The sequence below is a fragment of the Ostrinia furnacalis genome, unplaced genomic scaffold, assembly GCF_004193835.3.
Source record: "Ostrinia furnacalis isolate ACB-3 unplaced genomic scaffold, ASM419383v2 OfSCF2600, whole genome shotgun sequence".
NCBI classification, from domain to species: Eukaryota; Metazoa; Arthropoda; class Insecta; order Lepidoptera; family Crambidae; genus Ostrinia; species Ostrinia furnacalis.
Genome location: NW_021132839.1, coordinates 540,883 through 568,781, shown reverse-complemented (window position 1 = coordinate 568,781; position 27,899 = coordinate 540,883). Strand labels below are relative to the sequence as shown.

Genomic DNA, 27,899 nt, shown 5'->3' with positions numbered 1-27,899 from the left:
ACAGATACAAAACCGTATTGAGACTTGTTTATACCTCACACATCTACACACTGTTGTGTTAGCAACTCATTAGCCTAATTAGGTAGGTGATACCATTAGCCATTAATTTAAACTAAACTCTTTTCGTACAACTATTCAGTTAGATTTTTTGACATCGATCGATAGTTGACGTCTTTAGAGAACCTCATTTCGTCGAGTATAATATAGTTCCAAAATACTGGACTGTCCTGTCGATGACATTGACAGTGGGGCGCCACCGTCAATACCGGATCGCTGGTTCATATTTTTGCCATGTTGGAAACCATATAGTTGAACGATGGTAGCGCCCCCCTGTCATTGAGTTTGGCGGGACAGTTCAGCGTGGGTCATCTATACGTAACTTTCTTTACCGCTTCTTTGGGATAACACCCTGTATGTAAGAGATAATTATTTAACCTTTTGTGAATACCAACAAAATCATTGATTAAACATTGACCCCCCAAATAAAAGCTTCACCATAGTTGAACTCTGGCTTAAATTGTCATTTAGTATTGAAATGTCATTTTAATCCAGTGTTCATCCTAGGTGTAACTTTTTATTAATAAGGGGGTTAAAGTATGTTTACCTATTTTACTAATATAATAATATTTTAATTTAAACCTGACCATTTTCTGGCAGAGCTACCGCGAGTACCATGCTGACCTGTACCCTGACACAAGCGGGTGCATGACGTACCTCAGCGCGCCCATGTGGCTCGATAACCAGGACTACCCTGTGCCGAACATCTCGCTGCACCCTAACGCCAACAACTGTACCCAGGTATGTACCTAGTTGTACCCCCAATAACTGTACCCAGGTGTGTACCTAGTTGTACCCCCGATAACTGTACCCAGGTGTGGACCTAGTTGTACCTCCTATGACTATAGTTTCGCAACTCACGAAGGCGAGTGAGCTTTACTTGTGGGTGTGCATGCACATAACGATAGTGTAATGTAAATAAATAAATAAAATAAATAAATATCCTTGGACATTTTACACTGCGCCTCTAAAACGCCTCCGTCAAAACTTTTGAAAAACGAACAGTAGCGAGCTCACACATGTAAAGCTCACTCGCCTTCGTGAATTGCAACAAGTATACCCAAGTATGTACCTAGTTGTACCCCCTATAATTGTACCCAGGTATGTACCTAGTAATAATAACCTCCACAACTGTACCCACACAAGTAACTAGTGTTACTCCAAGAATTGTACCTAGTACCCACACTTATACCCGACCGAAGGTAAGTCTGCGATGTTTGAATAGCAATATTTTTAATTCTAAGCGGAGTGTATTAAATAAGGTGTTTTAGCCGGTGGAAATTTTGAAATGTTTTGCCATTAAACATGTTTTTATTATGTGTACAATATACGCAGTTTTTGCATGTATTTTGTTTCGTTGTAGTGTAAGTACATATTATTGTTTATATTATTTTCCTTTAAATAGGTAATTGTTTATGTAGTAATGAGTTGCGATAAATAATAATTGTTGTGATATAATTTATTTTATAATTTTCCCCATACCCTGGTACATTGGACGTTGGTAACTAACACTGGATGGAAATAAAGTGTTTATTATTATACCGTTTATTTTTGTGTTTTTTAGTTGGTGTTGTATTTTTGTGTGGTTTTTTGTAGACTAGTTTTTATGGGTGAGTGTGCTTTTTATTATGAATGAAGTGAGTATTTTATTTAACGTTTTTGTAAATTTATTTTATGCGGTTTGGGATTATTTTTGGTTTTACATTTTGTTTTTATTATTCTAATAGTGCCAGGTAAAATGCAATGCTTTCTTTCAGGTGCACAGAGGTAATCTAGAAGAAGTGGTGAAAGCAGTCCTAGCGATGCCTCCTCCAAAGAAGACTGATACCAAAAAGGCGACCACGCCAGCGCAAATTGAAGAACCTTCCAAACCAGTTCAGAAAGCACAACCGACGCCCGAACCAAAAGACGAAGACCGCATTGACTTTGTCAACGTAAAAGACCTAATCAAAGGCATGGAGCGACAGAAGAATAAAGAACCAACCACAGATGTGAAAGAGACAAATGGCTTCCACAAGAAAATCACCGACAATGGGCACGATTACGAAAAAAAGACGGAAGATGTCGACACTGAAAAGAGCGACGCGAGTGACTGCACCGAAAAGACGGAGAAGACCGTTGAAAAGACTGAAAAGACTTTCGAAAAGACTGATAGTTCGGAGTCTACTGAGTCTTCTTTGTCGCGGAGTAATAGTTTGATTAACGGCGTTCAAGTGCCGAAGCCGCTGCCTCGATCTTCGATTTCTGAAGCGAGTTCTGTAGAAGACCATTCCGAGGTGCCCAAACCGAAGCCCCGGACCACTGCTGTGCCTATTTCTGGCTATAAGGTTGGATGTGTAGCCGTATTAGATTCAGTTTTTTTAAGTGTGTTTTATTATTTGCATAGTTGGCTTAGTTTTTTTTGTCTAAATCCGTGTTACTCGATATTTTTAGAGAACATTTTCGTTTGGATTTTTTCGTTAAGCAAATGTTTGTTTCCTTTTTGGGTTGTTTTGCTAATGTGAGTTTTATTTCGGTTTCTTTTATTTATTATGTAGTCTTAAAATTGTTATCATAAAAATACGCCTTTTTATGTATATTGAATTAAGGCATGCGTCTACGCAGCGAGGGGCTTTTGTCTTCAGAGGTTTTACTACGGGGTACTTTCCTCTGTGTGCATTAATTTTATAAAGCTTACAAGGGATCTATATCGATGGACAAAACGTACCTCGGATAGTCCCTCGTTTGCGCAGGGCTTTATGCATATTCGAGGTGATTTACTTTGATATTCACTGTCATTTAAAGCGTTTTGTGTTTGACAGCCTCGTCTCGGTCCCAAGCCGTTCTCAGCGTCGACTGGCAACGAGGAATTCTCTTTCGACAAGGTGTTCTCAGTGCCGGCTGTGCCTGGCCTACCCAAATCTGACTCTGGTAAGTGCCGTTTAAATATTTGTGAGTTTTTAGTCGAGTAATAACTATCAATCAGAAAAGGTGATTGATTTGAAAATTATAAATAACTTGAAAAAATCAAATTTTCAAATTAGTTTGAGATGCGACTCTTAACGCTAAAAATTAAATAACTAAGGTGATTGATAATGACATCGTAACTAATTGATAGCATCTACATAATGTAAATTGTATGTAGGAGAAATTATATTACATTATTTAAATGAAATGCGAACGCACAACATGCCGTAAATGAAACAAAACAAGATAATGAGTAGCTAATCCACAGAAGGCGCGGGAAACGGGAGGTTCCCTGCGTGACAAATATAAACTTGTCTGTACTGTGCCACTGTGCGACCTCCGATATAACTTCCGATTTAAAACCAGAATCGAAATCAAAGATGTAAAGTCATTCGGAGTTCGAAATCGGAATCGCAAAATCAATCGAAAGTTCCGTACTTTCGAAATCGGAATCGTTAATGAAAAACCTCTATTTCGATCTATGATAACAACAATCGTTAACTGTTATGTTATATTTCAGCAACGTCCCCTCTCTCGGGACCCACGGCCACTACTCCTGTATCTACTCCACCGGTCGTCAAAGAGCCTGTTGAGGAGAAAGAGAAGTCTCTCTCGCCGACTAGCGACGTAGACGTGGCTCCTAATAAAGGTAACCCAATTACTTCGTACATATTGCTTATAATAATAGGGATGTGTCCTGGGTAAAAAAGCAAGAGTTTTAATGAGTCCGTCAGTTAGCTTATCAAAAAATACTCGACACGTATTTTTCACATTTTCAAACTAATGAAAATGTAAAGAGATAAAGCGTGTCAAAGTTCTAAAGAAAAGCCCGTGACGTCAATGAGTGCTTAAAAGTGCAGCACTTTGTGACGTCGCGCGGAACTTCAACACACTATAACTTTGTAATTATTTGTTTGATTGACCATTAAAAATATACATGACCAATTTTTTTTTTAATTAAATTTGACGGACTAAAAATTTTTTTAGGACACTAGCTTATTCTGTTAACTTTTCTAGCTAGTATGCTTGTGTTAGGAGTGGGTTCACCACAATAGTCTAGCGGACGACTGGGTTTGAACTATGAAATACTGTATTGGAAGTATAACACTGATAGCATTGGGCTATTGTCGCTTCATAATATATCTGGACGGAACTGACGGCTGATGGGGCAGCAAGGTTCTGGAGTGGAGGCCACGTACCGGAAAGCGCAGCGTAGGACGTCCACCCACAAGGTGGACCGACGACCTCGGCCATTGTGGAAATCATTGGGGGAGGCCTATGTTCAGCAATGGACATCCTGTGGCTGAAATGATGATGATGATGAATATATCAAATGTCGAAAAGAAGAAAAGACGAAAGCCGTCAAGCGAAATTATAAATAGAGGTGATTCTGTTACCTCTGTATTTATACGGTGTGTGTAAACTCCTTTATTTTCTTTTGTAGAAGAATATACAAACGGAAAATCGGACACGAGCTTAGAAGAAGAAGTCAACTCTTCCGATTCGGGGTACCGACCAAAGACACCGAGCACTGCTGAGAGAAGAAAGCTTTTCGAGACTACTGAGTGAGTACTAAGATATCAGTGCCAGCTGTTTTTGAGGGAAATTGGTCCTTACAACCCGGCCAAGTTAACTGCGCACCGGGTGCTATGACGTCACACGCTTTGGTACGGACGCGGCAAACGCGGGGTGGTGTGCGGGTGAGTGCGAGGGAGAGTCGCATTCCAGCGAAGTGCGCAGTTAACTCGATAGAGTTGTGACTTATTAGAATAATAATAATATAATAAATCTTTGGACAATTTCACACAGCGCCAGCTAGCCCCAAAGTAANCAAAAATCTAAAAACGCGTGCTTTTATAGGGGCTAAATAGGCCGCAACTCGCGACGTATCAAACAGTTCATACATGTCTTTTTCGTTACTTCTTCACATCAGCCGGAATATCTTTTTAAATACTTGTGTGATTTAAATGAATTTGGTATCAATTTAAAGATAAAAGTTTAATCTTTAAAATGGTGCCACTTTTTTGTTACTAACAAATTCGTTAGTACACAAGTTCGCGTGGAAACAACTTCATGTAAGTGATTCCATAGTTTTGCTCGCGAGTGTATATCAATGGACAAATCGTACCTCTTGGATAATCGCTCGTTTGCGCAGGGCTCTATGCATATTCAAGGTGATTTACTTTGATATTTACTGTCATTTAAAGTGTTGTGTGTTTGACAGCCTCGTCTCGGTCCCAAGCCGTTCTCAGCGTCGACTGGCAACGAGGAGTTCTCGTTCGACAAGGTGTTCTCAGTGCCGGCTGTGCCAGGTCTGCCCAAATCGGACTCTGGTAAGTGCTTAGTCCGAGTATATGTGAGTTTTTAGTCGAGTAACAACTATCAATCGGAAAAGGTGATTGATAATGACATTTTAACATTATCGATAGCATCTACATAATGTAAATTGTATGTAGGAGAAATTATATTACATTATTTAAATGAAATGCGAACGCACAACATGCCGTAAATGAAACAAAACAGGAAAATGAGTAGCTAATCCACAGATGGCGCGGGAAACGGGAGGTTCCCTGCGTGACAAGTATAAACGTGTCTGTATTGTGCCACTGCACATCGACCTCCGATATAACTTCCGATTAAAAATCAGAATCGAGATCGAAGGTGCAGTCATTCGGAGTTCGAAATCGAAATCGCAAAATCAATCGAAAGTTCCGTACTTTCGAAATCGGAATCGTTAATGAAAAACCTCTATTTCGATCTATGCGATAACAACCAACGTGAACTGTTATGCTATATTTCAGCAACGTCTCCTCTCTCGGGACCCACGGCCACTACTCCTGTATCTACTCCACCGGTCGTCAAAGAGCCTGTGGAGGAAAAAGAGAAGTCTCTCTCGCCGACTAGCGACGTAGACGTTGCTCCTAATAAAGGTACCCCAATCACTCAATATACAGACGACAGCTCATCTGACTACAGGGTGGAAACGATAAGTGATCAGATAAGTGCTAATACAAATTAGCGGCTATTTTCCAACGAAAAGTGCGTGTACGAATGTACTAAAATAGCTGTACATCATTCTGTAGCCTCTGCAGTTTTGTGATTGTTTTTTTTTGTGTTTTGTAGAAGAATATACAAACGGAAAATCGGACACGAGCTTAGAAGAAGAAGTCAACTCTTCCGATTCGGGGTACCGACCAAAGACACCGAGCACTGCTGAAAGAAGAAAGCTCTTCGAGACTACTGAGTGAGTACTAAGATATCAGTGCCTGCTGTTTTTGAGGGAAATTGGTCCTTACTACCCGGCCAAGTTAACTGCGCACCGGGTGCTATGACGTCACACGCTTTGGTACGGACGCGGCAAACGCGGGGTGGTGTGCGGGTGAGTGCGAGAGAGAGTCGCATACCAGCGAGGTGCGCAGTTAACTCGATCGAGTTGTGACTTATTAGAAAAACGAACCATTTATTGAGCTAGCGAAGTTGGCCTTTATCTCATTAGAATACGTACTATATTTTAAAATTGATTTTTTTTTCACAGTGGCAACAACCAATCCATAGCAGATCGCCGCCGCGCGTACGAAATGCGATCTGTGAGCGTTGCAGTCGAGTCCGAAACTCCGCCCTCTCCCGCTCCGCTAAGGTAAGTGATACAAACACAAATACAAATATTTATAACGAAATGAAAGTAACGAAATCTCTATGTTTAGTAAATGTGTTTCTTATTTATTTATTCGCTTGTCACATGGTAAATACAGGTGGGAAAATACAATTTAAGTACATTGTACACATGACCCCCCGTAAGGGCACCGCAAAACTGACAAAGAGGATAAGCCCGTTCTAATTTATGAAAGCGGTGTAAAACGTATATAAGCCCGTTCTAATTTATGAAAGCCCGTTTTACACCGCCAAAGAGACTGAACCAGGGATGTCAAGAGGAGCGGTCTTTGTGTTCATAAAATATAGCTTTTCCACGGAGAAAGAGTTCGGGAGTATTGATTTGATGAGCGAGCTCATTTTTATTCTCTTTGTTATTTTCTCTAGACTTTTTGTTGCTGGAAACAGATGTATGCATTTTTGTATTACGAGGTAGACGGATCATTAATAGGTTCGTTCCGCTCGTGGTAGAAAAACCGCTTTAGATTCAAAAACAAATGTCACAAGTACGGGCAATTAATATTTTTAAAGACCGTCTGTAATGGTACACGGTATTGTTTTCATGAACCTAATAAAAATAAAATATTTCAGACGCAGAGACTCCTTGAAGTCCCGCAAGAGTCCTGACCGTGAAGACAAGAGAGCATCAGTCCCCAATGTTGCCACAAAGAGGACTTCTACTGTGTTTGGTAAGATTTTATATTTGCCATTTCTCGCTTATTTTTGTTCTCTATTTTTATAGATAGTGCTTAACTTCAGTGCTTTTGGGACGTCAAACGTCAGCGAGGCTTCAAATGTGTTTCAGATTTATATGCTCTGTCACGTCATATGTCAATGTCACCCCTCCCGTGCTGCTTTCATACTTAGTCTTCAGGCACTGAGTTAGCGCTAGACCTATAGATAGCATTTTTATTTGGCTCCATTTCATTTTCTGGAATTAAATGCAGGATTTCAAAAAAATATTATGGTAAAAATAATTTTCTTTTAAAGAAAGGACTTGCCAAAATATTTCGCAAAATTAGCAAGACTGCTATTTTAATCTAGTGTTGTTCCACAGGCAAAGTGTCAAAGTTCCGTCACTTGAAGGGCACGCCCGCGCACAAGTCACTGCATGTGGAAAACATCAAGAACATCAGCAGACAGGTTTCTGGCGAGTGCAATGGTTTCTATGGTAAGTTTTAAACCATACTATAAAGTGCAGTAGCAAATAGAATATAAAGATACGATACGTCTTCTTTTTTTGTGGTTAGGACTTAATAGTGGAGTGAGCAGGTATGCGTTTTTGCCTATTTCAAAACTTATTTCATTTTACATTACGAACCTCTAACTCGCCTTACCAGAACTGGGAATGTAGGCCAAGTCTACTAATTGCCTTTGATAAATTGGAAAGGGTTGTGCTACTGTATAGTACAAGTACATCCCGAATGCTCGAGGCTGTTGGCCTAGGGCGCCGCGATAAGCTTTTATCGCGCCATCTTATCGATTTCACGTGATAAACCCTTAAAGTCTGTTCGCCGAGAGTTGATAAATATTATGAAATGTCTTGCAATAGCGACTGTCGCTTAATTATCGCTTTCTGTATGGCGGGCGTCGTTTGTCACAACGCGCACTGAGTACCATGGTCCGAGCCACGCAGCTGTCGTCAAGCGCCCCGGCCGGCGGGCCGCAATGTGTGAAACGCAATGTGTGAAACGGAATAGATTTATTTTACATAAGACCGAAATGAATGGTATGACAGTGGGTAGGGCTTTGCCCAACATTGGGATACACTATAAGCCACTTGATAATAATGAAATACTTTTTATCCAACACATGGACGCCACGTGTTTGATCCGTATCCCCACGTATGCCCTAACCGGAATAATTCCCGTAAATTTAAAAGAGATAATAATGATAATCTCCAAACTTTTTCATTATATCGACAAAAATAATTAGCGGGCCGCAATTTATAATGAGTTTAGAACCTCTGATATTTAATTTTTTTTATTAACTCTCGGCGAACAGACTTTACATTTGTCTAAATTCATCGATTTTTTTTTTATCACGGCGCCCATCTTAGCCCGGCTGATAACCGTTTTTTTTGTAGCTAACGGCGTCCATTGCGCCGTTCCTCTCAGCGGGGGCGGAGGCCGCGTGGGGATCATCACCATGCCCCTGGGGGCCACCCGCCGCGCGCGCGGTGCGCCCCCCCTGCCGGGGGGCATGGTGCCCCACGCGTTACTGCACCCCGCGCCGCTGCAGGACTGGGCGTGGGACCCGTTTGATGACGATCGCCTAATGGTTGCTTGCGACGACGGACTGGTGCGCGAGTGGATAATAGAGGAAGGCGGTAAGTGATACCCGCTGGAACGTGTCTAGGTGGGGGCGGTGGCCGCTTGGGGGTCATAGAGCTGCCCACTGCGGCTTCGCCCTGCGCCCGATAAGTCGATTACATCACTTGATTACCTATCGGTTTCTAGTCTTTTTTTCAATGTAACAACTCTTTGGACGCATGACGTTTTTCATACACTAAATAGGATTAGGTAATCAAAATAACTCGAAAGTATACATACTATTAGTTAGATGCCCATTAACCCAAAAATAAATCGTCTGCTCCCTGGCAGCCTTATGATTTTATCTTTAAAAAATACATGGCTGCAAACAAATAGCCTGTCAGATAGGCCGTTTGTTGAGTATTCAATAAGTTACTATCAATCATTACCTTAATTTTTCCATCATCCACCCCAGGTTTACTAGAATCATCGAACGAACCGGAGCGGACCTTCGCCGCTCACCCGGACAAGATCTACCTGATCCGTTTCCACCCGACGGCTTCCAACCTGCTGACGACCGCTGCCCACGACCTGACCATCAAGATTTGGGACCTGACCCCTGAGGTTCCAGTAGCGGCGNGAGCTATGTGCCCCGCCCACTGCCACTTGATTTTAGCAATTCTGCGAGCTATGTCGGTTACTTTGGTTCTCCTGCGGATCTCCTCATTTCTGTTTCGATCACGCAGGGAAACTCCGAGCATAGCCCGCTCCATCGCCCTTTGGGTGACCTTGAGCCTTCTTATGAGGCCCATAGTAAGCGAAGAAGAATGAAGAATACCTACTCTATTTTAATATTGAATGTGTATTATCACAGTGGCAACAACCAATCCATAGCAGATCGCCGCCGTGCTTACGAGATGCGATCTGTGAGCGTTGCAGTCGAATCTGAGACCCCGCCCTCTCCCGCTCCGCTAAGGTAGGTGATACAAATGAAATAAAATGTCTATGTTTAGTAAATGTGCTTCTAAGTATTAAACACTATAATCCGGGTCGGCAGAGCGGCAGATGTGTACCATCCTAGACTGCATCTCACTTAACACCAGGTGCGATTGCGGTCAAATACCTGCCTTGTTATGCATAAAAAAAAAGAAAAAGACAGCCCGTTTTCCACCACCACAGAGAAATGAACCAAGGATGTCTAGCGGAGCGGTCTTTGTGTACATAAAATAGGATTGCTTTTCTACCGAGAAAGAGTTCAGGGGTATTGATTTGACGAGCGAGCTCATTTTTACTCTCTTTGTCATTTTCGCTATACTTTTGTTGGTAATGCATTTTTGTATTGAGAGGTAAACGGATCGTTAATAGCAGAGTAGTAATACAAATGAGTAGGTCATCTTCATAGAAACGCACTGAGCGCGGTTTGTATGTGAGCGCGCCAATATACGTATGCGGCGCGCACGCACACACTGACAAAATTGGGCACAACCACGACTGGCTGGGGAGCCAGTCGTGGTTGCTATGCTAATCCACGCTAAATTTTGTCAGTGTGTGCGTGCGCGCCGCATACGTATATTGGCGCGCTCACATACAAACCGCGCCCGTGCGTTTCCTTGAAGATGACCTACTCATTTGTATTTACTCTGTTAATAGGTTCGCTCCACTCGTGGTGGAAAACCCGCTTATAGATTCAAAATCAAATTTCACAAATACATATTCTTATCACAAGTGTTTCTTTTCATGAAGCTAATAAAAATAAAATATTTCAGACGCAGAGACTCCTTGAAGTCCCGCAAGAGTCCCGACCGTGAAGACAAGAGAGCATCAGTCCCCAATGTTGCCACAAAGAGGACTTCTACTGTGTTCGGTAAGATTTTATATTTCTCGCTTCTTTTTGTTTGTGTAATAGGTATAGTAGAGCTAAACTGAGTCAGTGCTTGACTTAAGAGGGGCGACAGATATCATGACGTGACAGAACATACAAATCTGAAGGAGATCTGAAGTCTCGGTGACTTTTGGCCGTTATAAATACACTCCCGTGTCGCTCTCATACCTCAGGCACTTGACTCAGTTAAGCGTCAGATTTATACATTTTGATAGTTATTTTATTTGGCTCTATTTAACTGGAATAAAGAATCTTTTAGGATTTCTTAGAATAATCATCACGAAAATAAACTATTAAAAAAAGGACTGGCTAAAATATTTCGCGGGAGTTCTGGCAAAACAGCTATTTTAATCTAGTGTTGTTCCACAGGTAAAGTGTCAAAGTTCCGTCACTTGAAGGGCACGCCCGCCCACAAGTCGCTGCATGTGGAGAACATCAAGAACATCAGCAGACAGGTTTCTGGCGAGTGCAATGGTTTCTATGGTAAGATTTGAAGCAAACTATAAAGTGCAGTAGCAAATAGAATAAAAAGATAAATGGTACTTATTTTGATGATCCCCAACTCCTGGTATTAAAAAATACGAGTTTTTGCCTATTTGGAAATTGATTTTATTTTGAAACAGGATTCCAATTAGCAGCTTCCTACATACGTTTTTTGCAAATGCTCGTACCACAAAAAACGGTATACTATGTCGTGTGAACACATAAGTCCAGTTTTGCTGGGTCCAGTAATGCAGGGTGCAAAACTGGATTGCCGTTAGAAAGGGCTCTAACTCGTCTGACCAGTAAGCAGCCTTAATAAATTAGGGGTCGTGCTACTGTATAGTAGAGCCTAAACGCTGTAGGCCTAAGATGCGCGCAGCGATAAGCTTTTGTCGACTTCACGCGAAAATCCTATACATTTGTCGTCTAAATTAATCGAAAAGATTTTATCACGGCACCCATCTTAGCCCGTCTGATAAATAGTTTTTTTTTGTAGCTAACGGCGTCCATTGCGCCGTTCCTCTCAGCGGGGGCGGAGGCCGCGTGGGGATCATCACCATGCCCCTGGGGGCCACCCGCCGCGCGCGCGGTGCACCCCCTCTGCCGGGGGGCATGGTGCCCCACGCGTTACTGCACCCCGCGCCGCTGCAGGACTGGGCGTGGGACCCCTTCGATGACGATCGCCTCATGGTCGCTTGTGACGACGGGCTGGTGCGCGAGTGGATAATAGAGGAAGGCGGTGAGTGTCGAGTAGCTAGTGCGCACTGTGTCTCTAGGTGGGGGTCAGGTGAGGTCATCGTGCCCCCCACCCAGGCGGTATGGTGCCCCACGAACTGCTGCATCCCGCGTCGCAGCAGGACTGGGCGTGGGACCCGTTTGATGACGATCGCCTAATGGTTGCTTGCGACGACGGACTGGTGCGCGAGTGGATAATAAAGGAAGGCGGTGAGTGACGAGTAGCTAGTGCGCACTGTGTCTCTAGGTGGGGGTCATCGTGCCCCCCACTCTGGCGGTATGGTGCCCCACGCGTTACTGCACCCCGCGCCGCTGCAGGACTGGGCGTGGGACCCGTTTGATGACGATCGCCTAATGGTTGCTTGCGACGACGGGCTGGTGCGCGAATGGATAATAGAGAAAGGCGGTGAGTGTCGAGTAGCTAGCGGCGGCTCTGTATCTAGGTGGGGGCCGCGAGGGGGACATCGTGCCCCTCCCTGGGGGCATGGTGCCCCAAATGCTGCTGCAGGACTAGGCGTGGGACCTCTTTGATGATGATCGTCTAATGGTGAACGAGTAGCTAGTGCTCACTGTGTCTCTAGGTGAGGGTCACGAGGGGGTCATCGTGCCCCACACTCTGCTACACCCCCCGCCGCTGCAGGATTTGGCGTGAGACTATTTAAATGACGACTCATATTCGTGATTTGCAAAAATCGCAAAATGTATTTATACCTTTTAACAGCCTTATGCTTTTATCATAAAAATATAAATAAAAATGCATCACTACATATTAAATAGTATCTCTTGTACATTGAGCGATCACTCATAACATTTATTCTTCCACACCTAGGTTTACTAGAATCATCCAACGAACCGGAGCGCACGTTCGCCGCTCACCCGGACAAGATCTACCTGATCCGTTTCCACCCGACGGCTTCCAACCTGCTGACCACCGCTGCTCATGACCTGACCATCAAGATTTGGGACCTGACCCCTGAAGTTCCAGTAGCGGCCATTACCTTGACTGGACATGGCGATCAGATATTCTCCATTGACTGGTCGCCGTGTGGCGAGTACTTGGCTACTGTGTGCAGGGATGGATTGATCAGAGTGAGTGTCCCAATTAATTTAATGTTCTAGTTATTCTTCGTTTTCTATCTTGGACCATTTTGTTTACGCATTTGTTTCTAGTATCCAGATTTCTTACTTACATTTCACCACTTCACAATAATAGGTCGATATTCAGTACGAATTTACAGTGGATAAAGCGTACTGCTGCATTATGTAAATATATTTACTTTTTAACTGATGTCTTGCATTCGCAAGGTATTTCTGGGAAATGGTTTTTTAATTTTCTGTTTCTTTTCTCATCATTAAATTGGTCCGATAATGAAATCATAATGATAAATATCGATCCTATTATTATCTACAGTATTCGAATTTAGAATATCGATGCAGGTTGATAACATGCTCGTTTTTCGTGCCTCTAACAACTTTCTAAGAATGTAACCTGCATAGACGGTATATTCTGCTCTATTTACTTGAATAGACGGATATTTAAAACGGTTTACAGTCGAATGGCGCGATGGGTTGAAGTTATTTCAGTATCTAATATCGTTTCCAGATATACAAGCCGCGCGCATCGACGGAGCCTCTCCGCAGTGGGCCGGGCCCAGCGGGCAGCCGCGGCGCGCGCGTCGTGTGGGCTCTCAACGCCACGCATCTCGTCGTCACCGGGTTTGATAAGTGAGTTGTTTGTTGATGACGTCTTATTGCAGTTGTAATAGATTCTATTTTGCGACAGCAAGATGTTAAAAAAAATATTGTATAAAAATGACATGACATGACATTGACAGATATGTCAAAATCCACCAATCACGCAGCATTTGTCTGGCGGATTTTTCAATCGCGAAAACCCTCATTAGATACGTAAAAAAAAGTTCAAAATGCTCCTAATTATTGGAACTGTAACACTTATTAATAGTTGAATTGTGTAAAACAGTGTTTTTCAACCATTTTCATGTTATGACCCCCCTAGTATCAAAAAATATTTTGCGACCCACCGACTGTTCGTTTTTTTCATGCATTTTATAATGTTACAAAGATGTTTTAGGGACCGAATACGAGGTAGTTTTTACGACCTCTCGCGACCCCCTTAAAGAGGCTTCGCCAGGAGGTCGCGACCCACAGGTTAAAAATCACTGGTGTAAAACATCGGTCAAACCAATGTGTTCAGCCTGCATGTTCACATTGACGCGTCCTGTCATTGGCCGTGGCGTTCAATGCATTATTTTGACGTTTCTGATTTTAAGATTGCGGAATTTTTCAAGGAAAATATCTGGAACGTGAACGCGGCAGTGTGAATAACTTTTGTTCGCTATCGTTGGCGCTCCTTTAGAAGAATACAATCTAAACGTTCAGCGCTTGTAATCTTAATATTTCAACAGGGTGTCAGAGCGCCAGATATATCTGTACAAGGCGTCAGATTTGTCAGCCCCGATCTGCACGGTGGGACTTGACGTGTCGCCTGCGATCCTCCAGATACACATTGACCACGATTCAGGCACTCTCTTCTTGACTGGACGGGTAAGAATGTTCAAAATTGATTTCAACTTTATGTTTAGGACTTACATGGTTTGAATTACAACGGTGAAGGCGGCCATGATACAAAATTAATAAAGAAAATGAAATGGTACATGTAGGATTCGTCTATCTAGATGACGTTGTGGTGTTGTGTAAATTTCTTTGGTGACATGCAGTGTTATTTATTAGTGCGTTCATTTCAGCCAAATGACGCCCATCGCTGGAAAAATATCTCCCCAAGGATTTCCATAATTACCTCAGGCGAGGAGGAGGCGAGACGACGAAACAGTCAGCGTCAAATAGTTCGTAGTAAAAGTAGCCAATGTTCGCAACATGCTTTATCAAAATTGGAATAAGGTTGTGTTATCAAACTTATTGACCACTTTAGGTGTCATGAACTTTTTGACGCTGATTGTAACTGCCGCGACCTTCACCAGATCGTCGGTCCACCTAGTGGCGGGCCTGCCTACTCTAAATTTTCTGGCCCGTGGTCGCCAATCAAGAACTTTTCTGCCCCAACTGTGTTTCTGTGTTATTTATCTACCTACTTTTATTAATTTCGCTGTTGTTAAATCCAAGTCATTAACTGATATTAAAATTCTTATATTCCAACAGGGTGACTCCACAATCTACTGCTACGAAGTGACGTGTGAGCCTCCATACGTATGCGCGTTGTCGCATCACCGCGCCATGACTTTACATCAAGGTATCGCGTTCCTGCAGAAGAATATATGCGCTGTTGAAAAGGTAACGTATTATTTAGTTTTTACCAATATCTATACACTAACTTTTGTCCGCGTCTTTACCCGCGTGGAATTTAGTTTGTCACAGATCGTCATAAATTATACCCTATAACATGTTATTTTGGGTTATAAACAATAATACTGTAAAATTTCATCAAAATCCGTTCAGTAATTTTTGCGTTAAAGAGTAATAAACATGTTCACATCCAGACATCCATACAAACTTTCGCATTTATAATATTTTCAGAATATAAGTAGATATAAAAGCAAAAGGTCACTCATTTCGAAATCTCAGAAACTACAAGTGCTAAAAGTGTAAATTTTTCATTTACAACGTAGGTGCTTGCTTACTAAGACGGGATTTTGCAAAATTCAACCCGTATATTAATAAACGCTAGTTTATTAATATACACGAGTTAGTGACCATTGGATTAACTGAATATTTTGGTATTGTTACAGGTTGAGTTCGCGAAAGCGTTGCGGCTTACAAATGGTACCATTGAACCATTATCATTCACGGTGCCTAGAATAAAGGTGAGATTATATTAATTTTATTCTAACACACAGTAATAGATTATCTGATCACGGCTATTCAGACGTGTAGTTTTGGATCATCTCCACTTTCTTGTTAGGCCCGGTTTCCATCAAAGCGTAGCGAAGCGGAGAAGAAAGATATGTTGGGCGGACTCATTTTTCCATAGAATTTGAAAGCGGCGCGCGGCGGCAGCGCGGTGCGGAGCGAAGAGAATATACCTATGTGGAAATAATGAGATTTGATGTATGTTGAATAACCAAATTCAGAACGCATCTCCTCTGCGCTCCGCCGTGGTGGAAACCGGGCCTAAGGGAGAAATATTCGAAATCGGGCCTCTTTAAACCGTTTGGTAAGCTTGGAGACAGTAGACCAAATCCTCAATCCTCCAAAAACCATAAAAAAAATTGTAATTTATGTCCTCAGAGCGAGTTATTCCAAGACGATCTGTTCCCACCGACGCTGGTGACGTGGGAGCCGTGGCAGAGCGGCGCGGACTGGCTGGCCGGCCGCCTCGTGCCGCCGCGCACCGTCAGCCTGCAGCCGCCCGGCATGGAGCCTCGTGAGTGTTATTCGTTTCAGCCAAATGACGTCCTCCTATGTTCTTCTGATTAATTTCGTTGCGGGTCCAATGACAGTTTAACTTTCCCCCGGGACAAACTTGACCTTCATTGGTTGGGTTTTTGTGGCGGTCAAGCTGTAGATCCTGGCTACACAGGAGTTGCAGTGGTGGGAACGAGAGGTGGGAATAGTCCCGATGACGTCCACTGCTGGACAAAAGCCTCCCCCAAGGATTTCCATAAGGACCGGTCCTGCGCTACCCTCATCCAGGTACTTCTCGCGACCTTCACCAGATCGTCGCTCCACCTAGTAGCAGGCCTGTTTATCTCCGCAAGTTTACATCGAAAACAAAACACGCACGATGGCCCACCTACAGGATACTATTCGACAAGGTCTCACATACGAGCGAACATTGACTCACGCACGCGTATTCTTGTGTNTAGGTAGCCCCTACACCCACTAAAAACCTGACTGTTTCTGCCATGATCCATATGAGTGATATGAGGGAACGCGGGACATCGTCATTGGCTGTTGTCTGTAGCATTCGTCCTTAGCCGCCACCAGACACCTCCATGTCTAGCGACCGAGGCCTGTTAGGAAGGGACAGTTGGAGACCATAAGCTGTCCTCTTGCGCCCAGGGTGTCGGCGGCGGATGACCGGAGTGTCGGCTGAGGTCTCTCGCTCCCCCTTTCCACTGCTTCTTTCTGTGAAAGAACACTTTCATAGAGAGTAAGCACACTATACCATTAGATTATTTGTCTCATCATATATTTTATACTAATGTAGATATTGTTTCCGAAAGCGAGCGGGTTCATTCCGTACCTGTACGCTTCATGCGTTCTCTAGCAAAAGCTGAAAATCAGTGTTTTGCATCGCTGCGGCACACATCACACTGACGCAGGGAGCTATTTGAAACGCTAGTAATCTTTATCTTATGTTGTTTTGTCACTTTTGTTATATTGCAACTGTTGAAATTATTACTAACCTGTGTAACAAAATACCAGTGGTGTCACCTAGTGTGTTTCTTGACTAACTAACTTTATTTCGATATTGAATTGAATTTCAATAGCAACTAATAAAAAAAAGTGTGTTACAACAAATAAACAATTTATCTATCTATCTCACGCCTCTTCCCCATTGGACACTGAGAGGTAAATAAGTAGTTAATATTATTCATGATAATTCATGCTAAATCATGTATTTCCTCCGCCATTTTCCGCAGTTTGGCACCTCACGTCACATCATTTTACCGAAGTCAGCCCTATAGCTTCGGCGCAGTGCCGATCACTGACGTTTGTCAACAAAATGGTGCTTGACTCTTGAGACAGGCTAAATTACACCATATTGTTAATGACATTGAGCATACATTTTTTTAAATACTTTCGCGAAGTAAAACTTCTGTACGTAGTACTTATTATTATTCTGTGGTGTTATTCGTTTCAGCCAAATGACGTCCACTGCTGGACAAAAGCCTCCAAGTGTTTCCATAACGACCGGTCCTGCGCTACCCGCATCCAGGTACTTCTCGCGACCTTCACCAGATCGTCGCTCCATCTAGTATAGTCTGGTCCGTGCGCACGTAGAATTTTGTCCAATGACCCCAAGCTACCCATCCTTATCGCTCGCGCGTAATTATGTTGCTGTCGCGTTCGCACACTTACTGCGGGCGCCGTCGCACAGTCGCGACAGCAATATAATTACGCGCGAGCGATAAGGATGGGTAGCTAGGGGTCATTGGACAAAATTCTACGTGCTCACAGACCGGGCTTTAGTCACGACCACCAATGGGTTGACGTTGCACAGCGTGCTATGGAGAGGGCTATGCTCGGTGTTTCTTTACGAGATTCAATCAGAAATGAGGAGATCCGTAAGCTAACTAAAGTCGCTGACATAACCCGACGAATTAGCAAGCTGAAGTGGCACTGGGCAGGGCACGTAGTACGCAGAACTGACGGCCGATGGGGCAGCAAGGTTCTGGAATGGACGCCGCGTACCAAAAAACGCAATGTGGGACGTCCACCCACAAGGTGGACCGACGACATCATAAGGTAGCAGGGAAGCGCTGGACGCAGGCCGCTACCAATCGATCAACTTGGAAAGCATTAGAGGAAGCCTGTGTTCATCAGTGGACGTCCTATGGCTGAAATGATGATGATAATGATGAATGGATCGACGTGCACTACGACTTTTGCGTGGCCCTGAAGAAGATAAATGGGGAAACTGCTCACACTAAGTCTTCCGATCCGTGGTGGCCACTTGATCTATATCGATTTGTATCTGTACCTCAAATGTAATAAAAAATTTAACGTCAAAGTACTTAATATATGTTGTGTTGTGCAGTGTCCGCGCATACCACTGTATCACCGGTGGCCCGCGAGCCGCGTGAGGCGCAGAAACCGAAGCCCGACCTCATCCGCTCACACACGCCGCTCGACGCCAAGCAGAAGCAGGAAAACGTAAGTGTTGTCTCTCTCTCTCTCTCTTTAACAAGTGATTTTTGTAACTTGAATTTGAAAACATTATATCTCTACTATGTGATAAACATCACATGTTTATCTCGAAAATGTAGCTTATTTCAGCTGGCACACAAACAACAAGCCTTATCCACGAATGTAAGAATTTAGAATGAAATAATATTTTTAAGGGAAACATCACGTTTTAGATATACTCTATAAAAATATTTATCTCTTGCTGTTGTGTCACAACTGTGTTGAGACATATCTAATAGGCGCTCCTATAGTCTATCCAANCTATGTTCTTCTGATTAATTTCGTTGCGGGTCCAATGACAGTTTAACTTTCCCCCGGGACAAACTTGACCTTCATTGGTTGGGTTTTTGTGGCGGTCAAGCTGTAGATCCTGGCTACACAGGAGTTGCAGTGGTGGGAACGAGAGGTGGGAATAGTCCCGATGACGTCCACTGCTGGACAAAAGCCTCCCCCAAGGATTTCCATAAGGACCGGTCCTGCGCTACCCTCATCCAGGTACTTCTCGCGACCTTCACCAGATCGTCGCTCCACCTAGTAGCAGGCCTGTTTATCTCCGCAAGTTTACATCGAAAACAAAACACGCACGATGGCCCACCTACAGGATACTATTCGACAAGANCCGAAGTCAGCCCTGTAGCTTCGGCGCAGTACCGATCACTGACGTTTGTCAACAAAATAGTGCTTGACTCTTGAGACAGGCTAAATTACACCATATTGTTAATGACATTGAGCATACATTTTTTTAAATACTTGAAGTAAAACTTCTGTACGTAGTACTTATTATTATTCTGTGGTGTTATTCGTTTCAGCCAAATGACGTCCACTGGACAAAGGCCTCCCCCAAGGATTTCCATAACGACCGGTCCTGCGCTACCCTCATCCAGGTACTTCTCGGGACCTTCATCAGATCGTCGCTCCAGCCACAGAATAATAATAAGTACTACGTACAGAAGTTTTACTTCGCGAAGGCATTTAAAAAAATGTATGCTCAATGTCATAAACAATATGGTGTAATTTAGCCTGTCTCAAGAGTCAAGCACTATTTTGTTGACAAACGTCAGTGATCGGTACTGCGCCGAAGCTACAGGGCTGACTTCGGTAAAATGTGACGTGAGGTGCCAAACTGCGGAAAATGGCGGAGGAAATACATGATTGAGCATGAATTATCAAGAATAATATTAACTACTTATTTACCTCTCAGTGTCTTGAGGCAACTTAAAAAGGTACATTCTGTGTTTTTATTATTATTTAGGCAGTTAAATACTGCACAGTATTTAGTACACCATTTTCTTTATTTTCTTCCATCATACACAAGAATACGCGTGCGTGAGTTAATGTTCGCTCGTATGTGAGGCCTTGTCGAATAGTATCCTGTAGGTGGGCCATCGTGCGTGTTTTGTTTTCGATGTAAACTCGCGGAGATGAACAGGCCTGCTCCAGCTAGTAGTCACGACACCCAATGGGTCGACGTTGCACAGCGTGCTATGGAGAGGGCTATGCTCGGTGTTTCTTTACGAGATCCAATCAGAAATGAGGAGATCCGTAAACGAACTAAAGTCGCTGACATAGCCCGACGGATTAGCAAGCTGAGATGGTAACGGGCAGGGCACGTAGTACGCAGAACTGACGGCCGATGGGGCAGCAAGGTTCTAGAATGGACGCCGCGTACCGGAAAACGCAGCGTGGGACCTCCACCCACAAGGTGGACCGACGACATCATAAAGCTAGCAAGGAAGCGCTGGACGCAGGCCGCTACCAATCGATCAACATGGAAAGCATTGGGGGAGGCCTATGTTCAGCAGTGGACGTCTCATGGCTGAAATGATGATGATGATGATGAATGGGTCGACGTGCACTACGGCTTTTGCGTGGCTCTGAAAAAGATAAGTGGGGAGACTGCTCACCATCTTCCGGCCCGTGGTTGCCGCTTGATCTACAGGGTGTTAGGTAAATGGGTATATGAGCCGACACTAGCCCATGTTAACATGGGCATATAAATGGTATGGTGAAGTAACATACTATTTATATATGTAAACAAATTTTATAAAATCCGATTTGTAAGAAAATTTAAAAAATTAAGTTGATGATATCAAATTTCTTACTTCACCATAGCATTTATATGACCATGTTAACATGGGCTAGAGTCGGCTCATATACCCATTTACCTTACACCCTGTAATATCGATTGTATCTGTACCTCAAATGTAATAAAAAATTGAATGTCAAAGTACTAATGTCTTGTGTTGTGCAGTGTCCGCGCATACCACTGTATCACCGGTGGCCCGCGAACCACGTGAGGCGCAGAAACCGAAGCCCGACCTCATCCGCTCACACACGCCGCTCGACGCCAAGCAGAAGCAGGAAAACGTAAGTTTTTAGTCTGTCCCTTTCTCTATCTTACTCTTTAGCACGTGATGTTTGAAACTTGAACTTCTAAACATTATTTCTCTCTCTCTACCACCATGTGATGTTTCTCTTAAAAATGTAGCTTGTTTTAGCTGGTACTCAAACAGAGGCTTTAATCACGGAATGTGAAAATGAAGACTGTGGTAGATTTTTAAGCGAAAATCACGTTTTTGATATATTTTTCTCATAGATCTCTCGTGTGAGTTGTCAGACTTTATGAACCGCTATCAATAGGCGTTTAACTTGTTCAATAAAATAACGATCTAACGTGCTCTCCGGGCACGGAATCATAATATTGTTTATTATTTTCAAGCCAGTCATAGCCAAAGTAGAAACTAATAACAGTGATTTTACACTTTTCAATCCGAGAATCGACTCTGCAGAACCTCTTGAATCGAGAAAATCTAACACTCGACTATAGAGGCGTTACACGATTGAATGGCCACAGATAATAAAATAGTAATAATTCCCACAGATAATGAAGTCCATGAGCGCCAAAATGGCGGTGGATTTGAAATTGGAACAAGACAGCATGGAGGGCGTGGACGAAACGGAGTGGGACNTTGGATAGACTATAATTTCTCACTCAAATGTTTATTAACATGCTTTTCGACGCACGGAATATAATTTTTATTGTGTTCAAAATTCTAGTTAATTAAGCCAGTCCTAGCCAAACAAATACAAAAGGTGAGAGACACTTTTTGTTCTGGGAATTGGTCCAGATAATCATAAATCGAGAGAATCTAACTCTCTAGGGGGCGTTACCCTATTCCACAGATAGTAAAACAGTAATAATTCCCACAGATAATGAAGTCCATGAGCGCCAAAATGGCGGTGGATTTGAAATTGGAACAAGACAGCATGGAGGGCGTGGACGAAACGGAATGGGAGNAGTGGGACCAGTGAGGCCGGCGCGTGCAATTCCACTAGTTGTATCCTAATCGATTGTATACCGATTACCTTAGATTCGATGTATCGACTAACCATTGTCTCATTCGATGATTAAGTTAACAGATCAGACTATTGAAATTGATTGCAGAAAGTTCAATATAAAATTCAGAAGAGTAATGATTCCCGTATTCGATTAGAGATTATAATTTCGATGGCTTACATTTCCTAACTCTTAGATTGTCTTGCAGAAACATAAAGACAGTGTGATTTAATGGGTATAAAGATACTCTTTATATCATATCTGATCTTAGTTAATTTAATCATCAAATGGACTGGGTAGTGCTGATTTTGAAACTCATTTTTTGAAAATTAGATTTTGAGAAATGAGTTTAAAAATCAACTAAACTGTATAATACTTATTATTGTAATTTTGATATCGAACCGATATTTTAGTCGATTTATATTTAAAACGATCGATTAGTTATTAGACCGGACGAGTAGGACCTGGTTGATATTAATAAAATATCGACTACATTGTCGATTTCGTAACGTTATACCGATGTCGCGGGGCTTAAATCGATTGGCGTTTCGAATGATCTCTCGGTGGCTTCGTCCGTTAAGATTTTTGTACGGAAAATCGGCAAATCTACTAACATATTTCCCAAAAGCGCCAGCATAGATAAATCGTGGATTTTCTGAAAGTATTTTTATACTTTTCGTACTAGAATACGTCGAATATTATGTTTTTAAGGCGCACAATGCAATATCGTTAGTAGATAGGCCAGAACTACAACTCAATATCTGAGATTCCATTTACACGATAAGATTTTGTAAAATTAAAAATAAGGACGCTTCATTCCATTTGTGTTGTACGAAATGTGTTCGTGAATACGGCCATTGGAAATTATTGTCCCAAGCTGTTCGAATGTTTCACACATTTTGACAATGCATCGTATTCGCTTCGATTCCATAGGCCTTACATAGTCCTAACATAAGCTCATGATTCGACCAAGCCATCTAACATTTACTTCACCTGGTTTATAAAAGTTATTTATTACATTCCATCGAAAACACTAAGTTATTGAAGCAATAAGTATTAAACTTTGTAGATACTCAAAATCACAGAACGAGGCTAATGAATACAGGTACGCAATACTCTTTAGTTTTCATAATGTTTACCAAGTTGTATGTGTTAGGTAAAATGCAATAATTTAATTGGTAAATCCCTCCGTCCTTCGACAATTTTATCAATTTTTCCATGTGTAAATTAATAATTTATCAGGCTTTGCGTCGTATCGTATAGTGTAAATGACCTAAAATATGTTAGGCCATTTACACAATATGGTATTGTATGTTGAAATGATCTCTTTGGCTCTCTGCTTTAAATTTAAATTTTAAAACGTGAGTATTTAGTTCGATATTCATCTATGTTGTATTCTAATATAAAACGTTTGACATTGTATTGGGTGATATATTTATTTTGTTTGACAAACCATGATCACACAGCAGTATTTCTGATTCTCAGACATTCTCTGACTTTAAAATAAATACAGTAGCTCTTTCCTAAAAAGAACTAAAAAAATCGATGCACAAGTAATCAATCTTAAAGATAAATATTATCTATAATTTAATTTAACTAATCAATACACAACCCTATACCCAATGAACACATATTTTATAGAACTTTTTCTGGAGTAATTTAAATAAATGTCGGTATAAAACTAGCTTACATAACATTTAAATCCTAGTTGTGACATAGGTACTGTATAATATTCACAAGTATACATGTGGTGCGATTCTTGTATATTACCGATATTATTTAACAGTCATTAAATTGTGTCAAGATAAACAATGTGCAAAGAACGACACACTGGGGGTCAATTTTATTTTATTAAAATTACCGCAATATATTTACGAATATATTATTATTTTTACACACAGCCTCACCTCGATTGTTGGAAGTCAAATGACCAATACGAATCGCGGAAATCTTTTTCGTATTCGATTGATTATTTTATTTCTATGATATTGGTATGCTGTAAATTGATTCACTGTGTATATAAAGTATCAGGCTGAAATGACGTTCAAACAAAATAACATGGTATTGAATAATAGACATTATGTTACAAGCGATAAGGATAATAAATACTCTCATTATTGTTTGAACGTCACTTTAGCCTAAATCCAACGACTACATTAATATGCCTATTTATTATTTGTACGTTTCTAGACAAGTTTCTAATTCAATACGGTTATAATAGACCCCTACAGAACCGTGATCTCGATGTTACGACCAAACTTAGCGTACGCAACCGTGCTCACTCGATGCTCACTTTATAATATTGTTTTACAACAGGCGAGGTTGGTTCACATATTATTATCTATGCAATATTGGTTAAAGTTGCTTAATTCAAAATCAATTCGAAAATTGATAATTTTAGGCCCGTATTATGAAACAACGCTGAGAATTCGCTTCAATCACAATCATACATTTTGTCCTGCGATTGATCTAAATTCTAAACTGATTTACTTTTGGTTACGGTTTTAATTTTGGGGGTCGTTTTGTAATGTGGATCTTGGGGAAGACGTGCACTTAGAATGACTTTGGACTTACTAATTATTCTTCGTTGATTATTGTGCCTATTATTGTTTTACCCGCATTCTACAAACTATGTTTCTACTATAGCTAAATTGTTTGATTGTAGTTCGATTTGTTCCGTAATTTAACCAATCAGTTAAAACATCGTTGGTGACTGTGGGCGTTAACCTCGCCTGTTACATTTGATTGTTCTCACACGCCATATAAATGCATTTATTTATAAACTTTGTATGTATTAAAGATAGTGTTTGTACTTTTATTTGTATCATAAGGAAACATAGGGTACTCATACTTATTAGGGAATTGAGGTTAAAATGTAATCATTGTATCTATAGTGCTCATTAATACAACTGTTTTAGGGTTATTGCAAGTATGTAGGATGAAAAATGGCCAGTTTTTCAATTTGTAAAATGAATATGTATATTATAGTCTGGTCCGTGAGCACGTAGAATTTTGTCTAATGACCCCAAGCTACCCGTCCTTATGCGCGTAATTATGTTGCTATCGCGCTCGCACACTCACTGCGGGTGCCAGTCGCACAGTCGCGACAGCAATATAACGCGCGAGCGATAAGGATGGGTAGCTAGGGGTCATTGGACAAAATTCTACGTGCTCAAGGACCGGGCTTTAAAAAGATCAGTTGTTGACTGAAATATATGCTCAAAATTTTCAAATTTCCAATCTATATTTTTATCACTTACAATCGTGTTAATGTAAAAACATAATACATATTTAGACAACCTCTAGCACGTTACTTTAGTTCTTTCAAGGATTCGTGAGGGTGCTCATTCAATGGGTGCGTTCACGTGTAATGTAAGATTAGATTTTGAACTTTTCATGGAAACATGTACGCTCAAAATAGAATCTTACAGATACAGGATACATTACACATGATTGCTCCAAGTGAATGGGCACCTTATCATTGAACTTTTTTGTTTAAAATATATCGTTCATCCTACGTATTTGTAGTTATTCTAGAACATGTATAGATAGATATGCTCGAGATTAGTACCGCTAGTGGATGCCATAAGACGACACGTTTTGCTCAAAACGCCAAAGAGTTTGTTTTCTTGTCAACATTTGAATTCTTTATTTACAAGTTGAAATATTTGAAAATTTAATGTAAATTTTTAGTGGACGTAGAATCGATTGGTGTCGAAATTAACCACTCGCTTAATTTCGGAGAGCTACGAGCTAGTTCATGATTAAATAACATCATGTATGGTACGTACAGACTTATCTTATGACGTATCTCTAAATTACAGTTTTTCAAATGACACTAATTGAGTGGTCTAAACAAACGTTCTCTCAATAGTCTCATGTAAATATTATACAAAGAAATGGCTCTCAAAATATTCTTTATAGTGGTGACACAAGCTATTTATACCTATCTCTATCGCACATTATTATACTGATAGAGGTGTCAAGTAATTACGAATGGAATCTCATAATTTAAAAAATAAATTGGATAAGTCCTTAGGTACATCAGTGGGGCTAAAAACCACGAACTCCGAAATATTGCCCTCTCGCTTACACTTATTAACGCGCGAGCAGGACGAAATGGAGTTTCAATCTTTCTAATTACTTAATATTACTAATAGTTGTAATTTTATTCGCTAGTCAAAAAGTTATCCTTTATAAAGTCTTAAATATGTCTAAATGTATTAAACATTATTATTTTATAGTTATGATTTGTGTAATTATTTTATTTAAGTCGTAACCAATTTGGTGTATAATACTACAATATCGAGAAGTATACTACAAACTCATTATAAATGAAATGTAAGTTTTCTAAATGATTTAATCACGATGTAATTTAATTTAGCGGCGTATAAAGCACACGTATTCATATCAAGTATTGTCATTTGTCACCTAATCACTGTATTACAGTATATTTTAAGGGTACGCACCTTTGGTAACCAGTAAGTACTGAATTTTCGAGGAACGTTTAAAATGAGTGGATGAGATTTTTTTGTATTCTAAAATGAATTATTTATATGAATGTTATGTGTAAATTTTAAATGAAGTTTGGAAATAGTCTGATAATAATAATATGCGCACATTTTATGGTATTTGGAACATTTATATGATGTCAAAATAATATGTTTTTGATCTAGAAAATTTCAAGATAACGTTTTTGAAGTGATATTTTTGTTATTTGGTAATTTCACGGTTCCGAACACCATAAAAGTTCGTAAAAGCACAAATAGATTTCAGCGTTGGCTTTCAAACAAACCACTCCCGCACCATAGTTGTGAAGTGACAATAAGTAATTCATTTCCAAACCCCACACCTTACATAATATACAATTTTATTGCATTTTTTTCGTGTTATTATTATTAATATATTTGGAAAAGCAGTGCCAATAAATGCATTTAATATTTGTATACAAAATTGGCATAGTCAAAGTAATTTTATTACTAGGAAATCCATGAAGTCTGACCAAAAGTGAAATGTAGATTCCAAGTTAATATATGCCACAAAAATGCGACCAAAAGTTGCGATTTTTCATATTTAGCTTTTGCGTAAAATGATTGCTGCTGCCGGCGAAATTGGATGAAACTAGAATACACGTGCAATCGTTACTGGTTTGGTTGCATCTCTGTGGCGATTTAACAGTGAGACCCTACCCAAAGGTTGTTTAATTGACAGGGTGTCATTTGATGACCATTTTGTGAGCATTTTGGTCTGGCTGCCGTAACAAACCAGAGTGTGACTATTTACCATTGGCCGCGTGTAACATAGATCCCCTGATTGTGTGAGTGCGTGTAATTTATGTATTTCGGATGTAGGACCTAGTGTAAGGCTCAATATTTGGAGATATTTTTATTTTGCATTTTTTTATTAAACTCTTGCTAAATTTTCAGGTGTCTTTATTTTTATGCCTTCCACCTCTTGAGTAAGATCAGATGAGAGACGGTGAGTTTTTCCATTTTATTATTATGAAATCTCCTGTAAAATATGACAAAAATAAATGGATACAGAATACACAATACGTACAGATATATTGTGAGCTGTAGTATACTGCCTATACGAGGTTAATGACTGTCCTAATATTTGCGTTACCTAAACGCCCCAATAGAGCGGCTGAACGAAAAAAGGTTTGCTA

The 27,899-nt window shown here is 41.0% G+C and overlaps 1 protein-coding gene across 13 annotated transcripts in view; it reads left to right on the top strand.

The window, feature by feature from the left end:
* Positions 1-27,656, top strand: part of pod1 (coronin) — a 40,182-nt gene extending 12,526 nt beyond the window's left edge. For 3 of the 13 annotated variants that reach the window (XM_028309020.1, XM_028309013.1, XM_028309021.1), the window contains exons 7-24: positions 658-798; positions 1,815-2,384; positions 2,859-2,967; positions 3,524-3,652; positions 4,448-4,568; positions 9,781-9,882; positions 10,673-10,770; positions 11,158-11,271; positions 11,768-12,010; positions 12,836-13,095; positions 13,610-13,731; positions 14,433-14,571; positions 15,184-15,315; positions 15,771-15,845; positions 16,270-16,405; positions 18,746-18,861; positions 21,776-21,854; positions 22,193-27,656. In XM_028309020.1, coding sequence (XP_028164821.1) covers positions 658-798; positions 1,815-2,384; positions 2,859-2,967; positions 3,524-3,652; positions 4,448-4,568; positions 9,781-9,882; positions 10,673-10,770; positions 11,158-11,271; positions 11,768-12,010; positions 12,836-13,095; positions 13,610-13,731; positions 14,433-14,571; positions 15,184-15,315; positions 15,771-15,845; positions 16,270-16,405; positions 18,746-18,861; positions 21,776-21,854; positions 22,193-22,206 — 2,700 coding nt within the window. In that variant the 3' untranslated portion in view covers positions 22,207-27,656. Of the gene's footprint in view, positions 1-657; positions 799-1,814; positions 2,385-2,858; positions 2,968-3,523; positions 3,653-4,447; positions 4,569-5,227; positions 5,337-5,804; positions 5,934-6,126; positions 6,248-6,538; positions 6,641-7,245; positions 7,344-7,711; positions 7,826-8,740; positions 8,984-9,381; positions 9,546-9,780; positions 9,883-10,672; positions 10,771-11,157; positions 11,272-11,767; positions 12,011-12,835; positions 13,096-13,609; positions 13,732-14,432; positions 14,572-15,183; positions 15,316-15,770; positions 15,846-16,269; positions 16,406-18,745; positions 18,862-21,145; positions 21,262-21,775; positions 21,855-22,192 lie in introns of all 13 variants that reach the window. The other 10 variants (XM_028309017.1, XM_028309016.1, XM_028309023.1 and 7 more) reach the window with 10 other exon arrangements.
* Positions 27,657-27,899: the final 243 nt, after the last annotated feature.